The 18,013-nt window shown below is 36.5% G+C and overlaps 1 protein-coding gene across 1 annotated transcript; it reads left to right on the forward strand.

Moving 5' to 3' along the window:
• Positions 1 to 13,660: 13,660 nt before the first annotated feature.
• Positions 13,661 to 16,274, forward strand: LOC122800409 (protocadherin alpha-C2-like). Its single transcript, XM_044069858.1, has one exon. The coding sequence runs from the start codon at positions 13,812 to 13,814 to the stop codon at positions 16,272 to 16,274; it is 2,463 nt and encodes an 820-aa protein (XP_043925793.1). The 5' UTR covers positions 13,661 to 13,811.
• The last annotated feature ends 1,739 nt before the right edge of the window (positions 16,275 to 18,013 follow it).

Here is an 18,013-nt window from a genome sequence, read left to right on the forward strand (position 1 = left end):
GTCGCATATGGTTACAACCCTTATATAGTCAAAGTAAGAATAATACCAGACTGCATAACAGTAAGCACATGTAGTTATTTACTTATCAATGGTGCCAGAAATTGTCAGAGATTTGGGATGCATGGTTCGACTTAAAAAGGCCCTTGTGGTCAGTGGCCTAGTATACACCTGTGTATCTATTTTTATTGTTCCTGCAAAGCTGTGTGGTAAAGGCAGATAGTAGTCACCCCTTACTGCTTAGAACAGACATGGAAATTATGCAAGAGCTGATCTATATTGCAGTTAATGCCCAGCAGTCCCTAGCTCTCCATACATACAATATGCAACCGACTGTCAAAAATTTGTGTTAGAATATCACCAATGACAGTGTTCATACTAATCCAAACGAAACACCACCAGTAATTCAAGACCAAAAAGCACGACAAAAAAACCAAGGCAAGGAGACAAGTTCTTGAGAAAGTTGGTAAGAACAATGCAATAAAACCCGCCTTTTTTAATCAATTAACCTATTAAGATTTAAAAAACATTCCTATTTAACAATGTGAAGCACTTTGAATCTTCCATTCAAGACATGACAGAATATTGCCATTATAACCATTGCTCACATGTCTGATAGTGATATATAAACTATTCATAGCTTACTTAATCCATTTAAAAACCAAAGTTAAAAGTGCTTTTCCTTTGAACATGTTAAAAAATGCTGCATATTACCTTTTATGAAAAACATCATACACAATAAAATTAATATTAGTTTCTTACATCTTTCTTACATGTTTTTTTAAATCTTAATAGGTTAATTGATTAAAAAAGGCGGGTTTTATTGGGGGTATATGTATATAAAGTGATGTATTTTAAACTTTCATTGTTCTGATGAAGGCAGTTGTTTTTACTGCAGAAAGCGCTCAACTTTTATTCTGGATATATTAAATTGCTGTTTTCAGTCTCTAGTATTGTCTCCGTTTTCCTGGTGTGTTTTTGCCTTGGTTGGCTTTTTGTTGCAGTAGTTTGTTGGACACTGGGATATTCTCATTCATTATTGTAGTACATATGGAGTCAATACAGGAGATTTTGAACTTGTCTACCTCCGTGACACGAGAGGAGATAGACAAAATTCACTCAGAAATGGCTATTATACGAGGCGAAATTACCCGGCTCGTTGAACTGCTCACACCGCCTTGCACAGTTCAATCTAAAAGTGTGCAACCAAACCTTATTGCTCCTACAACGTTCCGATCCTCTATTGGCCAGGATAGTGATGACGACATTCCTGCTGGACAAGGCAGATGTTCATCCCCATTGTCGTTCAAAACCACGCCGAGGAAGGAAGGTACGAGTTTACCGGGTTGCACAAGAGGTTCCACTAACGCTTTGGCTGCAACGGTTAACAACGAAGAGGATGTATTTCTAATTTCGCCACCAACCGCTGCGGACTTATGCGGGTGAAGAGAAGAACCGAATGGTTCCTAATACACACAATAAAGGTACTGTGCTTAATAATAGCCTTCCGAAAGATGTTGGCAAGAAGATTACTTACAATCTGGACAATTTTGTTAAAATGCCTTTAGATTTCAAGGATTTTGTTAGGTCTGGTTCTGGTTTTCAGAAGGAAAAAGGTGATGGGGGTCATACCTCTTTAAAAAAGCTTATTTTTTCTTTTGGAAATAACCTTACAAAGGTAAAAAATATTCAAGTGGAAAATATGTACCTTAGGAAATGTTTGGACAGTAATGTTATCCCGATGGGTCTACGGTTTTTTAAGGAACCCATGGGGGTTGAAATGAATACTAATAACATTAGAAAATGCAATGACATGTTTAATGAGTTTGGTACTAAGTTCATTCTATTTATTATTGATTGTAATGACTCTAAAATAAGTTCGTTACTTAGTGAAATCGAGAATATGGATAGAAGTATACAGAATGATTTACTGTTTGAACAGTGGGAAAGGTTATACTACAAGCAGTTTGAATATGCTGAAAGTATATATAGGAAAACCTATGAAAGAAAGTGTAGAAAGTTACAAAGGGATATTATACAATATGAAAAGGGAACAGCATATAGGTGGAATGGTTATGACAAAAAACATGGTACAATTCAGTATGATAGAAAACATTCTAATCCTGCTAATGAAAATATTACTTATCATAATGATGAATGTTTTTTAGAAGAAGGGAGAGAGGAATGGACAATGGTAGAACGGAAGGGAAAAGGGCGCAATGCCTGGAAAAAGCACAGATACAACCAATAGTTGAATCTTTTGGGATTAATGCAAGTTCTATTTCAACCAATATTGACAATTTGTCTAACAGTGATATAAACAGGAACAGTTTATTGGATGTTGCTAATAATGTCAATGTGTATGAAAGTGGTGATTTTAAGATATTTAATTATACTCAACATCCAATTTCTGCTGAATTTTATGACATATTCTCTAAGGGTATGAAGTTCATACCTGATTATAGTTTAGATATCACTGACACTTTGGTTGAATTCAAACTCTTTTTGAGAAAACTTAATTTGGGTATTTTCTTCAAGAATCGAAATAGTACCGCTATTTTACAAACGGGTGAATTAAAAAAGAAAAGTACATTCACCCCACCAATGTGCATGACTTTAACATCCTTTGAAAATGTGGTCAATTCTCAGATTTATGCCTTACACAATAGATATAAATACTCAACTGGGGACAAAAAGAATAGAAATAAAATTTTTGACATTGTCGAATGTCTATGTGAGAAAAATATTAGAATTATGTCCACTGATAAGGGTGGAGGCATTGTGTTTTATGATAATGATAAATACATTAACAAAATTTTTGAATTGGTGAACAATTCAACACAATATACCCCATCTTCGTTAAATGAGGTGAATATTGCCCATGCACGTATAGATTCATATTTGGAGGAATTCATAATAGAGAATAGAATAAGTGAGGAAATGTATAGATTTTTGAAGGTTGAATACCCTATATTAGCAACTATTAATGGTATCCCTAAAGTGCAGAAAAATGTTAATGACCCTCCATTTCGTCCAATAATTTCTGGTAGTGCCAGCAAAGCTTTCCCTTTTGGTCAAGTGATCCATCATAAGTTGAAACACATGTATAAAACAGTGAATCATATTATGAAGGATTCATGGGAATTTTTGGGCATTTTCAAGCCTGAATTATGGACAAACAACCTTATATATGTTACCATTGACATTCAGGATCTCTTCTCTAGTATACCTAAGGAGGATGGACTAGTCAGGTTTTACAACAGCATAAATAGAGAGAGTGGCCTTGGACAGGAAGACATTTCTTTAGTGATGGAATTTATGGATATTATCCTGGATCACAATTATATCTTCTTTGAGGGAGAACATTATAAACAGAAAACGGGAGTTGCTATGGGCACCTATCTATGCCAACCTGGTATTATTGGATTAGGAAACACAATATATTTTTAAATCTGTGAGATACCTGGATGATATTTTTATATTGTGGGAGGGTGAAGTGGATTTAAAGGTGCTGAAATGACATTGTCACAGATATTAGCATACAATGAATTCCTCCTCAATCTGAACAGCTGACATTTTGCTAGGCCTCATGTCACCACCTCAGATGTTGTATCTTTTTTGAGTAAGCTTTCCTCATGTATTAGTAGGTAAGGTTGAGGACTTTTCACAGAGTGTGCAGGACATGAACTCACACCATAATTTGACATAGCAGCACTGTATGCCTGTTGCTGAGTCTCATTGACATCAGCCACACCACTGCACACCCTAAAAACTCGATTGGACTGCAGAGATAACAGCTGATGCTGCAGGTTCTGTCATTATGGCAGCAACAGTGGCATCATTGACCCTGTAAACAACAAAATAATAAAATCCTCAGGTACTGGGTCCCAGGTCATTTTCTGTCTCTGAGTCTTCAGTAACATAAACCTGCATCTACTGCAGCATCATAACCTGCATTTTATGTTCTCCTCATTTGAGAAACAGTGTCAAATGATGAAATATATACCCAGCTGCAGATCTAGCTGCAACACATGGCACTTGTTTTGTGGCAGATGGACTAATACTATATTTGGTAGCAGTAGACTGAACGATTAGTGTAGGCACAATATCATGTCCACTCTTAAATGTAGGACTAATTGTGATTGGCCACATTATGTGCTTATAGAGATACACAAACAGTTATGAAAAATTCTTACCTGAATGGTGAGGTGCCCCTACATCAACACCACTAGAAATACCCATTCCCTTCTACCTCATCCACTGTGAACTGGATACGATTCTATCTGGTTGAGTTCAGCATTTGTGATGATTAATTCCCTGACCCCATTTTCCATAAGAGGTCACTTCTGGTGCAGTTTTAGTGTGCAGTGGCATTGATGCCCTTCCTTTGGGAGGTTTCTTCCTTCTTCATGATGATGTGGTCATGGAGTTGGTATTATAACTTCTGGGCTTCCTTCCATATGAGGGGTATAGCTGGTTTACCCCTGTAAAAATGTTTGCATTTAATATTTTCACTGGGTTGAATTATTGACAAGTTGTGTTTGAGGAGTTGTTTCCCCTCCAAGATGCAACTCCCTGAATTGTAGAGAGAGCAGTAATACCATGCATAATTAGGCTGATGCACATTTGCTATTCCAGAAACCCAACACACCCACTTTCTGCCTTCTTCATGGCATTGTCCTTCATACAAATCACCTGTCAGCAGCACTCAGTACTCAAATGCCCCTGTCCTTCCACAACATTCGTCAGTAACAGTCTCCACTCACTGACAGCCCAGTAAATCTTTATATCCCCATAGGCAGTGATGAGCGCATTATCTGTGCTTGGGGTATTAGAAAGCACCTCTTTCACATTAGCTTAAAACTTTATTTTTCTCTTGCTTTCCAACATATCTAAAATTAAAAAAATAAAAGTAAAAAATAAAACTTTTGCTAAGACATTTGTAAAGGCAATTTTGAGCCACAAAAGTTATGTTCAACAACCATTGCATGAATCACACAACTTGAAAATCGGGTAGTACCATTTCAATTCCTATACTCAGTGCTGCTCTATAACAGTTATTTTGCCTGTGTAGTGGGTGCAGAACAGATGCTTTGTCTGTGCCATGGATACAGGTCTTCAAACCAAACACATTAGCAGTCCACAAAACATGGCTAAAGCCACAAGTATAGGATTTAGAATGTGTGATACCTATCCACACCACATACTGAATGCATTGAAAGTAGAGTTTGATATGTACTTATAATGGCCCCAATTAGAACACAACTTATCTGAATAAAATACCTTTTGTGAACACTTGTAAAAGTCTAGTACCTTCATTCCTCAGCCTTCGTAGGAGACAAACAAAACCAAATTTCATTCTTCAATTTTATGCTGTTTCACAGTAATACAATCATTAAAATCTTCTTCACAATAATTAAACACTTACAGAGCATATTACTACAAACTAAGCATTTCAATTGATTTCAGTGCTTAAGCTCCTATGGTGATAAGTTTGATACTTTAAAATGTAATAACTTTCTTTGTCCTCCAACCGTTGCTCCAAATCAACCCTTAACACAGAAAGATGCACCAAAACTATAAATTTAAAGTCATCCAACATGTGGGCCTGTTCTATGAAATGTTTAGCCATGGGACTAGTTATAAGGTCATTTGCTGTGGGAATAGTTATAAGGTGTTTTATCATGGGACTAGTTATAAGGTCATTTGCTGTGGGAATAGTTATAAGGTGTTTTGTCATGGGACTAGTTATAAGGAGATTTGCCATGGGACTAGTTATAAGGTGTTTTGTCATGGGACTAGTTATAAGGAGATTTGGACAGGAAGACATTTCTTTAGTGATGGAATTTATGGATATTATCCTGGATCACAATTATATCTTCTTTGAGGGAGAACATTATAAACAGAAAACGGGAGTTGCTATGGGTACTTCCTGCGCACCTATCTATGCCAACCTGGTATTATTGGATTGGGAAACACAATATATTTTTAAATCTGAGTGGATGTCCAAAATTAAGAAGTACGTGAGATACCTGGATGATATTTTTATATTGTGGGAGGGGGGTGAAGTGGATTTAAAATGTTTTATGGGATATATCAATAAAACTACTGATTATCTTAAATTCACCCACCAGTATGATCCCATTGGTATCAGTTATTTGGATGTCTTTATTTATAGTGATGGGGAAGCATTCCAGTCCCGTATTCACAGGAAGGATACCTTTAGTAATGGATACCTGCATTTCAGTAGTGCACATTCATACAAGACCAAAAGGGGTATTCTCAAGGGACAATGTATTCGCGCTGCCCGCATGACAACTGTTGAGAGATATTTATTAAAGGAAATGACATTTATAGGGCAACTATTTGCAGACAAAGGATACCCTCTTACAATGATTCAGGACATCACAGGATATGTCATTAAGGAGTGGGGATATAAATACAAACCTCTACTTGGGGTAGGTATTGTCAATAACCAAAACAATAGTAACAAAATTGGTGGAAGGGAAGGTACAAATAATGAATATTCTAAGGCTTGTATTATTAAGTATGGTAGACATACTAGGGAGGTCAAGAATATTATTTCCAACAACTGGAATATTTTGACTAGTGACTTGTCTATTAAGGACAAAGTAACTATGGAACCCCACTTTGTCTATAAATCAGGAAACAATTTAAAAAGGATTATAGGAATTAAGTCTAATTATGGGCAGTCCAGTAAAATAAAAAGAACGGGTACCAAAAAATGTGGTCAGTGTAATTTTTGTAAATATATTTTGGATACACCTAATGTAACACTGGGGAATAATTTAAAAAGCAAGATATGGTTTTGCAATGGAAATTGTTTGAGTAAACACATAGTTTATCTGGCTATTTGCCAGACATGTAAAAATTACTATGTGGGCAAAACCGATCGCTGTTTAAAAAATAGGATATATGACCACACCTATTGTATGAGGAAACTGGATATGAATAATGCTCTATCTAGACATTTAATCAATAATCCTCAGTGTAAAATGTTCAAATTTGCCATCCTTGACATTATTTTTCCCAACCCACGTGGGGGTAATATTAAGGCTGTGGTAGGAGAAAGGGAGATTAGATGGCAGATTATGCTAGATGCAGCCACACCACCCGGCCTTAACGAGGTGATTCCAACCAAACCATTAGTCAGGGCATAGAATTTATAATTAGTTTTTAATAGTATAAACAAAAATATAAAAATATATATACACTTAGTCTACACTTTACATATAACTTAAATGTTGGGTTGTAGCATGCATTTTTATTATTCTAATTATTTAGCTATTATGATAGGAACTAGACCTAATAAATATACATCTGGGGAAGAGGATGTAAGAAACTAATATTAATTTTATTGTGTATGATGTTTTTCATAAAAGGTAATATGCAGCATTTTTTAACATGTTCAAAGGAAAAGCACTTTTAACTTTGGTTTTTAAATGGATTAAGTAAGCTATGAATAGTTTATATATCACTATCAGACATGTGAGCAATGGTTATAATGGCAATATTCTGTCATGTCTTGAATGGAAGATTCAAAGTGCTTCACATTGTTAAATAGGAATGTTTTTTAAATCTTAATAGGTTAATTGATTAAAAAAGGCGGGTTTTATTGGGGGTATATGTATATAAAGTGATGTATTTTAAACTTTCATTGTTCTGATGAAGGCAGTTGTTTTTACTGCAGAAAGCGCTTAACTTTTATTCTGGATATATTAAATTGCTGTTTTCAGTCTCTAGTATTGTCTCCGTTTTCCTGGTGTGTTTTTGCCTTGGTTGGCTTTTTTTGCAGTAGTTTGTTGGACACTGGGATATTCTTATTCATTATTAGATAGATATAGATAGATATAGCTATATATGTATAGCTCTACGTTAGATTATCGATGTTCCAAAACTTTAACTTCAAGCATTAAAAATAAATAAATAAATACATTCTGTATTTCACATTTTTGCAGGGGGGCAGAGATCCATATCAGCGCTGCACATGCATCAAATACTAAGGGTGTTACACTAGTCAGTCATTGTTCAGTGGGGACAGTATCCAAAAATAACAAATATGCAAGTATTCTTCAACAAACCCCTGAAATGACTCAAGCATAGTAAGGTGTTCTAAATGAGAAAAAAGTACTAACGTTTGTTCACTGCAACATCTCAAACAGTTTAAATCTAAAAGGAGCAATAGGTAATACTGAAACAACAGTACTGAAAGTACCTAGCAGTTACAGCTGAAATAGCCCATTTTTCATTTAACAGACACACACACACCATAAATGAGTTTTACATAGATTAGGCTCAACATGCTCTGCATACTGAGAAAATAAAATGCTGCAGGAACACGTATATACCAGACATTTATTCTATAGGTCCGTTGCCATAGGAAATATAAAAAGAACAGTAGCTCACTATAGCCTTCAAAACACACACACACACACACACACACACACACACACACACACACACACACACACACACACACACACAGAGCAAATAAACTGTCTCACCCCAAGAGCTGTGGTATCTTAAATGATCTATACTGGATGATGTATAAAAATAAAATAAAAGTAACTTTTACCTACAAACAACCACTTAGTTGCACCTGCACAGGCCTTGTCTTATTGCTACTCTGGTATAGACCAAGTAGAAACCTAAGATCATCAAATCAACTCCTTGTAGACAAAAAAGTCACAGTTCCTAACAGACATATGGAACCAACTGCAATACCAAATAAGAGCATCTAAATCAGCTGTATCCTTCAAATCTCATTGCCAGTTCTACATAAAAATTCTGGAAATGTGTAGTCCCTGCAACTTCACTTAATCCCTTCACAATAACACTATTCACTTGACTTTTCCAGTCCATAGTACTTGTTACATTTTTACTAATACTGCAGTTGAACAGATGTAGTGTGTCCTTTATCTTTAAAAGTCTAATAACTCAGATATCTCAACCAAAGTGCATTGTAAATTCAACTGACTACTATAAAATCAGGAGCATCGTGTTTAACATTCCAGCAGTTACTTATTAATATCTGTGCCTTACTTACTTCACTCCCCTCGTTCAATTTATGAAACTCTTCCATATGATCATTTTCATTTCATCTTTAACCCGTTGCTAAATTTCTATTAACCAGGATACAATATTAAAAGCCTGTAGAAGCTTAGCTAGAATTATTATATCACTCTGGAATAACTATTCTAAAGCCTATATGTTAATATCTGATCAAATGTAATAATGACGTGCCATCTCTTTTTAATGCCTGTGATGTGTACTGTTCCTCAAGTCTATAACATTCTTTGGGGACCTTCCTGTTCAGGACCCTTCAGGCTTCTACTCTTATGAATAGAATCTTTGGAAGAGACATTAAATCATAGCCCAATCTGCCTGAGTTGGTGATAGCTCAGGAGGATATAAATGATCCCATGGCACTTATTAAAAAACGAGTAAGGAAATTCCCCCTATTTATTTTGAATGCCATTACAGGTCTCCTCTGAAAACAGGCCGCTGGACTCATGGAACTAACCTGGTTAACAAACTGTAAATAAAAAACAAATACAATAAAATAAATTACATGACATTTTTATAATTTGTGTATATGATCAATTCACTACTGTTCAAACCTGTAATATTATATGGTGCATTCTTTCCCCTCAGTAAAAAATTGCTATGATTCTTATTAATGTTTTAAACCATGTAATAAACCATGTAATATTTTGGGGGAGCTTTGCACCCCCCTACTACCACCACTACACACATACACACACACACACACACACACACACACACACACACACACACACACATACACATATATATTGAACTATATGAAGGTCTTGGGTGTAATAATATATATTTCAACTGATATCAACTTTTTGTCCTACCGTAAGGATGTGATTCCATGCCTGGTTCTTGAGCATTACTGTCGCTTTCAGTATGAACTAGATTTCCTGTTCAAAAGAATAACTTTGTTTCTATCATTGCTTCAAAATCAGCTGCCTCTAGTTGATGCTGGTGGTATATTAGCGCAGAGCCCCAAGATTCTGTATGCAGAAGGCAGAAGGTGTTTTAAGAAGTACAGTTTCTGATGGCAAGTAAGGACTTCTTTCCATTTTAGTCTGCTCACTTTGCTACCTTCTGGATAAGCTCCAGATTCTGCATAACCACGGCCTACTTTTTCAGTATAGCCATTCCTATCACCAGTTGAACTCTCTGTAAATAAAATAAAATAAAATAAAAATAAAATAAAAAAAACTTCTTAGCTTCCTCATACATTCCATTCTAAGTTGTATTTTCATATCTTGTCTACTTAGATGATGTAAATTCTTTTGAGGTACTTGAATGTTTTCTCAAACATACTGTGCCTCTGCTCATCAAAATTTACTTTGTTTATTTTCTTTCATCGTGCATTGCCTGTCTCCAGGATGACACAAATCCCAGAGTGGTCTTAATAGTTGTCAAGAATAATGTGCGTGTGTGTGTGTGTGTGTGTGTGTGTGTGTGTGTGTGTGTGTGTGTGTGTGTGTGTGTGTGTGTGTGTATGTCTGTGTTTTGAATATACTGTTCTGAATACACTTATGTAGAAAAGCAGCACTTTCCATGAATTAAATATTGAATCACAGTCTAGTAAGCAGTAAATTACTCATCCAATCTATTTTACTGCATCACAACATAGGTGCAATGTCCTGCTGATACAGATGCATTGACAGTGCATGGAAAATTCAGGAATCTCTGTGCATGTACGTTTGATGTTGTATAGGATTCTGAGTTAATAGTGGGGTAATTAGTCACCCATGAATATGGTATTGGGTTGGATGGTTAGTGTTTCTAATAAGTTTAAATACATGGTATGGGTTTCCTGGGTCATAGAGGGAGACCTATAACTTGCAAGGAAGTGGTATTGGATTCTAACTGTGGTGATTTGAACATTGAGCAGCTCAAGTGCATTGTCCTGTTTGACCATCCTTGAAGTATATTTATTTTTGATGTAAATAGAGACACCTTTACCTTTAGTCCCTGTCTGTGAAGTTGCCGATCTAAATGTGTGGAAGGTATTATAACCCTGCACTGTTGGTGTGCTCTCCATGGCTTTAAACCATGTCTCAGAGACTGCACAGACATCAAGCAATCTCTAGTGTAAATAGAGTTTCCAGGGAATGGAATTTTTTGTTTATGCTTTTTTTCCAAGCTATGGGAGCCAAGGCCAGGTCGGTTGGCACCCTGGGCAATTTTCAAAGTGGTGTCCTCCAACAAAAAAAAAATGGACCTTCTGAAACTTCAAAATAGCTTCTTATAGCTCCTTGCAACAGTTATTATTCCTCACTCATACATAACCATGTTCATTTATGCAGGTCACATCTGATATTGCTTAGTTAACTATTGTTATTGCATACACACGCTTGATAAGAAACTCTTTGGTGCCAGTCACCTCCCATAACAGCTTGTGTCTTGGTCAGTTACCTGCTTTACTCCACCCTAACTGTGGTACAACTTATTAAGGAGCCACCAAAGGTAAATACTGATGACTCTAATATATATTGTTCTTTAATCGGTGTTCTAGAAATTTACATTACTTCATCCTTCCTACAAAAATTCTCATTTCGTAACAGAACAGAGGGTTTTTATAATAAACAAACTTGTACCAGAAATTATAATTAAAGTCTTATTCTTCAGAAAATGCATACAAATGCCGTTATTCGATCAGTATCGTAATAATTGTGTCAATATTGAAAAAGTGTCCTTGATTTAGTCTTTGCCTCACATTATGTCTGGCTTCGACCCAGGTCATAAGTTGAAAGCTATGTACTCATAGTGGTGTTTTCCAGAGAGGAGGTGAATGGCTGCAAATAGGCAGGATTATCAAAAACAGAGTTAGGGTAGCCAGATGTCCAACAGTTTATTGTATCTGTAATATGGGGAAGTTGCAGGACAATGAGGGATGTATGTGTTGTGGTTATGAAATGGTCTGTTGAAGGCAGGCAGATAGGAAGGATGTCAGACCTGTGGGTGGTAGGTGAAGACACTATGCAGTAGGCAGCTATTAAAAGGAAGGGTGCTGGGAGGAGAATTAGGAAAGAATCGGGTAGAAATTGGTGAATGAAATGAGAAAGTAATTAGGAAATTTGAATAAATTATACAGTGGTTGGAGTGAAAGAGATGATGAACATAAAGGTAGGTTAGGCAAAGTCAGGGTTAGTACAAGAGTTTAAACGTTTGCAGGGGTAAAGGCATTATATAAGGACATATAAAAGGAAAGTGGTTGTGATATAGGAGTATAAAAAGAAGATTACTGAAAGGTGGTGGGCAGCAAATGACAGCAGCTCACAGTAAGGAGATGATACTGATGAAGAACAGGTAAGGGCATTGAGAAGTTTGAGAAAGGGCAAGTAGAAAGTATTTGTAGGGACTTGGGGAAGAGGAAGGAATTTTTGGAATGGACAAGTTATGGAAAAGTTGAAAGAAAGGTTGCATCTGTTAGATGATGATAGAGAAGTTATGCTTTGTAGGAAGAGTTTCTTAGATGTCTAAGCTGCATTAGTTGTATATTATACTGCCTAAACTGTTTAATTCTAGAAAGAAAAAGGACAGTAGACATTAGAGGTATATATAAGGGAGCTGGACATGTACCATATGTAATGAGATGGCTCTGACATCAGTTCTCAAGTAGGGCAAAGCAGTGTTGAAGACCATGTATGATAAGTAGGAAGACTGGAGTTGACATTTTGGTTTGTTTGGAATTGGAGGAGGGTTGAGAGGAATTAGAGGGAATAGGAATCATTCTGACAGTACTGAAGATAGACTAGTATAAGAGAGAAAGAGTTTGCCAAAAACAGCTGAATGACAGGAAAATGTCCATGGTGTAGGGAAGTCTAGCAGAATGAATGGAAATCTGAGGAGAACTAAAGTATAAAGGGAGACCGCGTTAAAAAAGATTCATTGGTAAGATGGCATAGAATCGGTAGAGTTTACAGAAGAGAAAGGAACAGAGAATGAATATAGGAGAGCAGCTTTGAAGAATATTGTGGGAGGGAGGGGGTTGAATCTCTAAAATTTTATAGGGATCTCACACACACACAAACACACACTGCAAAGTGGCCTGCAACACAGGGGTACTATTTTGGCCACGTGGCCCTAACTCGCATGAGTATATACCTTGACTGCAAACTTTAAGACCCCCTCCCTTTTATAGGCTTTACGAATTTGAATTTTGCTTGTACAACAGGATATATAACCATGATGTTTGCATTATTTTAAGATGGAATGTGTTGAGTTTAAAATTTATTTAATGAATCGATTAAATGAAATAAAGAAAGAGCTGAGTTAAAATTCAATTCTTAATAAAAGGTAAACGAACAGTTTTGGGATTAGATTAGCGTCCATCTTCCACTTTGTCATGTTTGGATTAATTCTGCTAATTTAATAATGATGAGAATAGTTAAGGAAAAACTGCAGAATTAATACTGCTTTCTAATTTGAATTATTACGCACTCTACTACAACCTGAACTAAACATACGCTGTTACTAATAAAATAATAGGGTAAAGATACGCCGGAGATTAGGTGTTTGTAGTTGGAACAGTAGGTGTCGCTGTCTGCCACCTATTGGTAAGTGATCCTCCTCCAGAAGGCACCATATATTGCAGCAAGGGCCGGCAATAGAGCCTTTAAACATACCTGCAACAGTTAATTAACATTTTCAGAAACTTAGAACAGCAAGGTGACTCTGATAAAACGTTTGTGCAGTTAAATGTAGGGGGACTGGAAGAAAAAAAATTCACCAAAAACATTTAAAAAAGAATGAATTCGGCAAAATGGATCGGTCTTCTGCCTCTTTCCATCTGGCTTTCCTGTTGTATGGATCAAAGCCTGGGAGATATTCTGTTCTCGGTCCCAGAAGAACTGCAGCCTGGTACTTTGGTTGGCAACATAGAAAATTATTCTGGATTGCGGATAACAAATACGTCTGATCGCCAGTTCCGTCTCGTTTCTGGTGACAGTAAGCCATCTTTATTTACAATTTTTGGGAATGGTAGCATATGTGTAAATGAAAGAATTGACAGGGAAGCTATATGCGGCATTAAGACTCCGTGTTATATTAATATGAAATTGGTTATGGACAATCCCTTAGAACTGTACAGTATAAAACTGGAGATACGGGATGTAAATGATAACGCACCTGTGTTTAATGTTAATGATTTGCATTTGAATATTATGGAGTCAGTCTCTGTGGGGACGAAATTCACATTGCAGGTTGCGCAAGATCCAGATGTAGGATCTAATGGGTTACTGTCTTATCGACTTAGCCCCAGTAGTTATTTTTCTTTAGACTTTCAAAATGATGATGATAAAGTGCCGCAGCTTGTCGTTGAAAAACATTTGGATAGAGAGCATAAATCTGTTCGTCAGTTGTCATTAATTGCAACTGATGGAGGGCAACCTGAGAGATCTGGCTCAGTCAGTATCACCATTAACATATTAGATGCCAATGACAATTCTCCAAAATTTGATCTGTCTGTTTATAAAGCTAGTCTGATGGAGGACACTCCGGTAGGAACTTCAATAATCCAACTTAGAGCTACCGATTTGGACGAAGGTACTAATGGAGCATTTGAGTATTCATTTAGCAGCCACACCCCAGACAACTTACGTGGTTTGTTCGAAATACACCCAGTAACTGGGGATGTTGTATTAAAAAGTCAAATAAAGCTGGAGGAGATGACTACGTATGAATTTCACGCACAAGCAAGGGACAAAGGAGCATCTGCTCTCTCTGATTATTGCAAAGTCTTGATAGACATCGTAGATGTTAATAACAATAAACCCAATATCATACTGACGTCCTTTAAAGAGTCTGTCAGTGAAAATGCACCCAGGGGGACGGTGGTCGGTTTGATCAGCGTAAACGACAGAGATTTTGGTATAAATGCTTATGTGACCTGCAGGATTTCTGATAATAGTCCTTTTGTCCTCAGAGCAGTAGAGGATTATTACATTCTTGAAACCACTAATCCATTAGATCGAGAATCAGTGGCCTCTTATAATGTTACAATAACTGCCACGGACTCGGGAATCCCTCCTCTCTCTTCTGAGACATTTGTTTTTGTAGAGGTTGCTGATGTTAATGATAATCCACCACAGTTTACTGAAACTTCATACCGATGTTTCATTGCAGAAAATAATTCTCCAGGAGAAGGACTATGCCGAGTCAAAGCCATTGATCCAGATTTGGGAGAACATTGTAAAGTTGCTTACTCGATCGTGGAACATCAGATTCATGGTGTATCTGTTTTTAGCTACATATCAATTGATTCAGAGAATGGCCTGGTGAGTGCTAGGACTATTTTTGATTACGAGAAGGTTAAGAATCTCGAACTAACCATAATTGGGAAAGATCAAGGCAACCCGTCTTTAAATAGTACTGCCAAATTGCTAGTTATTGTAATTGATGAAAACGACAACAACCCCATATTCCTATATCCTCCAGCATCAGTTGGGAATGTGCCCATAGAAATGATCCCAAGGTCAGCAGAGGCTGGATTTTTGGTAACAAAGGTAATAACTGTGGATGAAGATTCTGGTCAGAATGCTTGGCTGTCCTACCAGTTACTACAGTCCACTGACGTTAGCCTTTTTGATATCGATAAGCAGACCGGTGAAATAAGGATCGTTCGGTCAATAAGTGCCAAAGATAACAGCAGACAAAAACTGGTTGTAGAAGTGAAGGACAATGGGGTGCCTAGACGATCTGCAACAGTAACCATCGGGTTATTACTTTATGACAGTTTTCCCCAAGTTCTTCCAGATTTTGGAGAACCCGCCGTAAATACCGGAAAGGTGTCTAATGTGAATCTGGTTTTAATAATTATGGTACTGGCTATCTCGTTTTTATTCTTGGGGTTCTTAATTATATTTTCCTCAATATCATGTTGCAGAACCCTTAATTCAGGTAGATGTTACTGCCCTCTTGGTTGTTGTCTTGACGAGCTTGAAAGCTATAAATTAAAAATACCTGTCCCGTCTGATTGCACATTGCAAAATAACCTTCTGCAGATCGTTGAGACTGGAACTCTGTTACATGGATATAATTATATGGCTTTCTTGGGGCAAGTATCACCTAGCAGAAAAAATTTCGTAAGGAACTCACAATTAGAACCGTTGGGGAACAATGCCACCATTGCACCTGGATGCGGTACTCAAATTCAGAGTCCTGCTGGAAACGAGACAGGGAATGAAACAGAGGTATGTAATAAAATATACTGAAAATATTCGTGTACTGTAATGCAGTTTTCTTAAAGTGTTGCTTATTTCACGGAAGTTGAAGTTGAATTAAATGTTGCCACAGGTAGTATTTGCTGTCCAAAGTGCTGAAATTGCGAAAATGAAATTAAGTCAGAAATAAAAAAGCTGAACTAGTCTGAAAATGTGGTCTTGGGACCGTTTCACCAATTTACTTGATATCAGCGGTTGCTTCATGCTGTTCAGTTTTTGAATATTAGTTCTATTGTGTAAATAGAAATCATTTAATTTACAACGAATTTAAATGCCTGAGGTTGTTCGAGCAAATGGAAGAATCAAAGAGAGCACACATAGCAGAGTTAAATCTGCATGTGATAGTATGTAATTTTTATATTGCTATTTAAGACAGGTCTTTTTTAAGGTCCCACAATGGTAGAATGTGGCCTGCAGAGGAGGGGTAAATCATAGGTACCACAATGGAAGAATGTGGCCTGCAGAGGAGGGTGCAGCACGAAGTTCAATAGTTATGTTTTGGTGGAAGATGTTATGAGTTGATGTTATAGGCTAATTAGGAAGAAAACAAATGGTACGCTAAGAAGTAATTGATAAAACGTCAGCTTTTCCCCTTTACTTGGAAATTCACCAACCTTGAGAAAAGACATAGAAATTGTGGGGAATTTGTACTTGTGGGTTGTATAATGCATTAGAAATACTTTTAGATAGCCTTTGCCAAATGTATGCCAAACTTTTAAAAATGGGAAGCTTTGCGATTATCACATATCAAAAAAGAAATGAAGCAGATTTCTTGTTGGTTTAGAAAGCATAGGTAATGTTTTCATAACCCTTGGATGTTGAATTATTTTAATTAAGACATATAAAACACTGAACCCTAATAGTATGGGCAGTTCCAACATCATCATTAGTGCTGAGCATCACTTTCTTTGGTCCACTCACTTTGCTCTTCTTATTGATGCAATTAAGTAGTCAACCATTACCTACTATCTGCTCCGTAGTACTATGACTCTGTGGGGGTCAGTCATTTCCATCCATAACATTGTTAACTTCTGGAACTCCCATCCAATTCCCTGTAGACTTTCTACATCTCTCCACTCCTCTATTTTTATGCTTTTTGTAATAAAACACATTAATTTCTCATTTGTTGCATCCTTCTAAACAGTTTCTTCTCTCAAACTTTTACGTCATTGTTATTTCTGATAAACTCCATTCTGTTGTGATATTGTTTGTTTAGGTGGTACATCTCAGATGAATTTGCTCATTCATTGTAATTGACACACATGGCATTCACTCTGGAGAGGGCACATGTGCTTCAGATTCATTTTGCAATATTAGGCAAGTTCTGTTCCTACTTCACTTGTTGGCATTTATTGACATATTTCATAGTCAAGTCATTGTATTATTCACTATATTCTGATCTGCACTACTCCATTCTCTTACTATTGTTGGTGTTTCCCTGTGTCCTTAGTCACCAAGTGTTTACAGATGATATTGCTGTATGCCATATAGATGCAGTAATTTGCTATTGCTCACTCTCATTCAATGTTTTATACATAACACCATCTATAAATGCATGGTGTGGGTAATCTGAGTAAAAAAAATCTACTTTTAAAATGAAATTAAATATTTTAATAAATCAGATATTTACTGTACTAGCTCACAATCAATGTATTTCAAAATTCAACATATTACATCTGTCAACATTCAAATGTTGATATTTTGTACAAGTTATAAAATATATTTTTTAT

Source organism: Protopterus annectens, chromosome 4.part0 (genome assembly GCF_019279795.1).
Source record: "Protopterus annectens isolate FY-2018-M chromosome 4.part0, PAN1.0, whole genome shotgun sequence".
In the NCBI taxonomy this organism is placed as follows: domain Eukaryota; kingdom Metazoa; phylum Chordata; order Ceratodontiformes; family Protopteridae; genus Protopterus; species Protopterus annectens.

Excerpts from the sequence above, each read along its gene's own strand:
- LOC122800409 (XM_044069858.1), top strand. The coding sequence starts at position 13,812 with ATGAATTCGGCAAAATGGATCGGTCTTCTGCCTCTTTCCATCTGGCTT.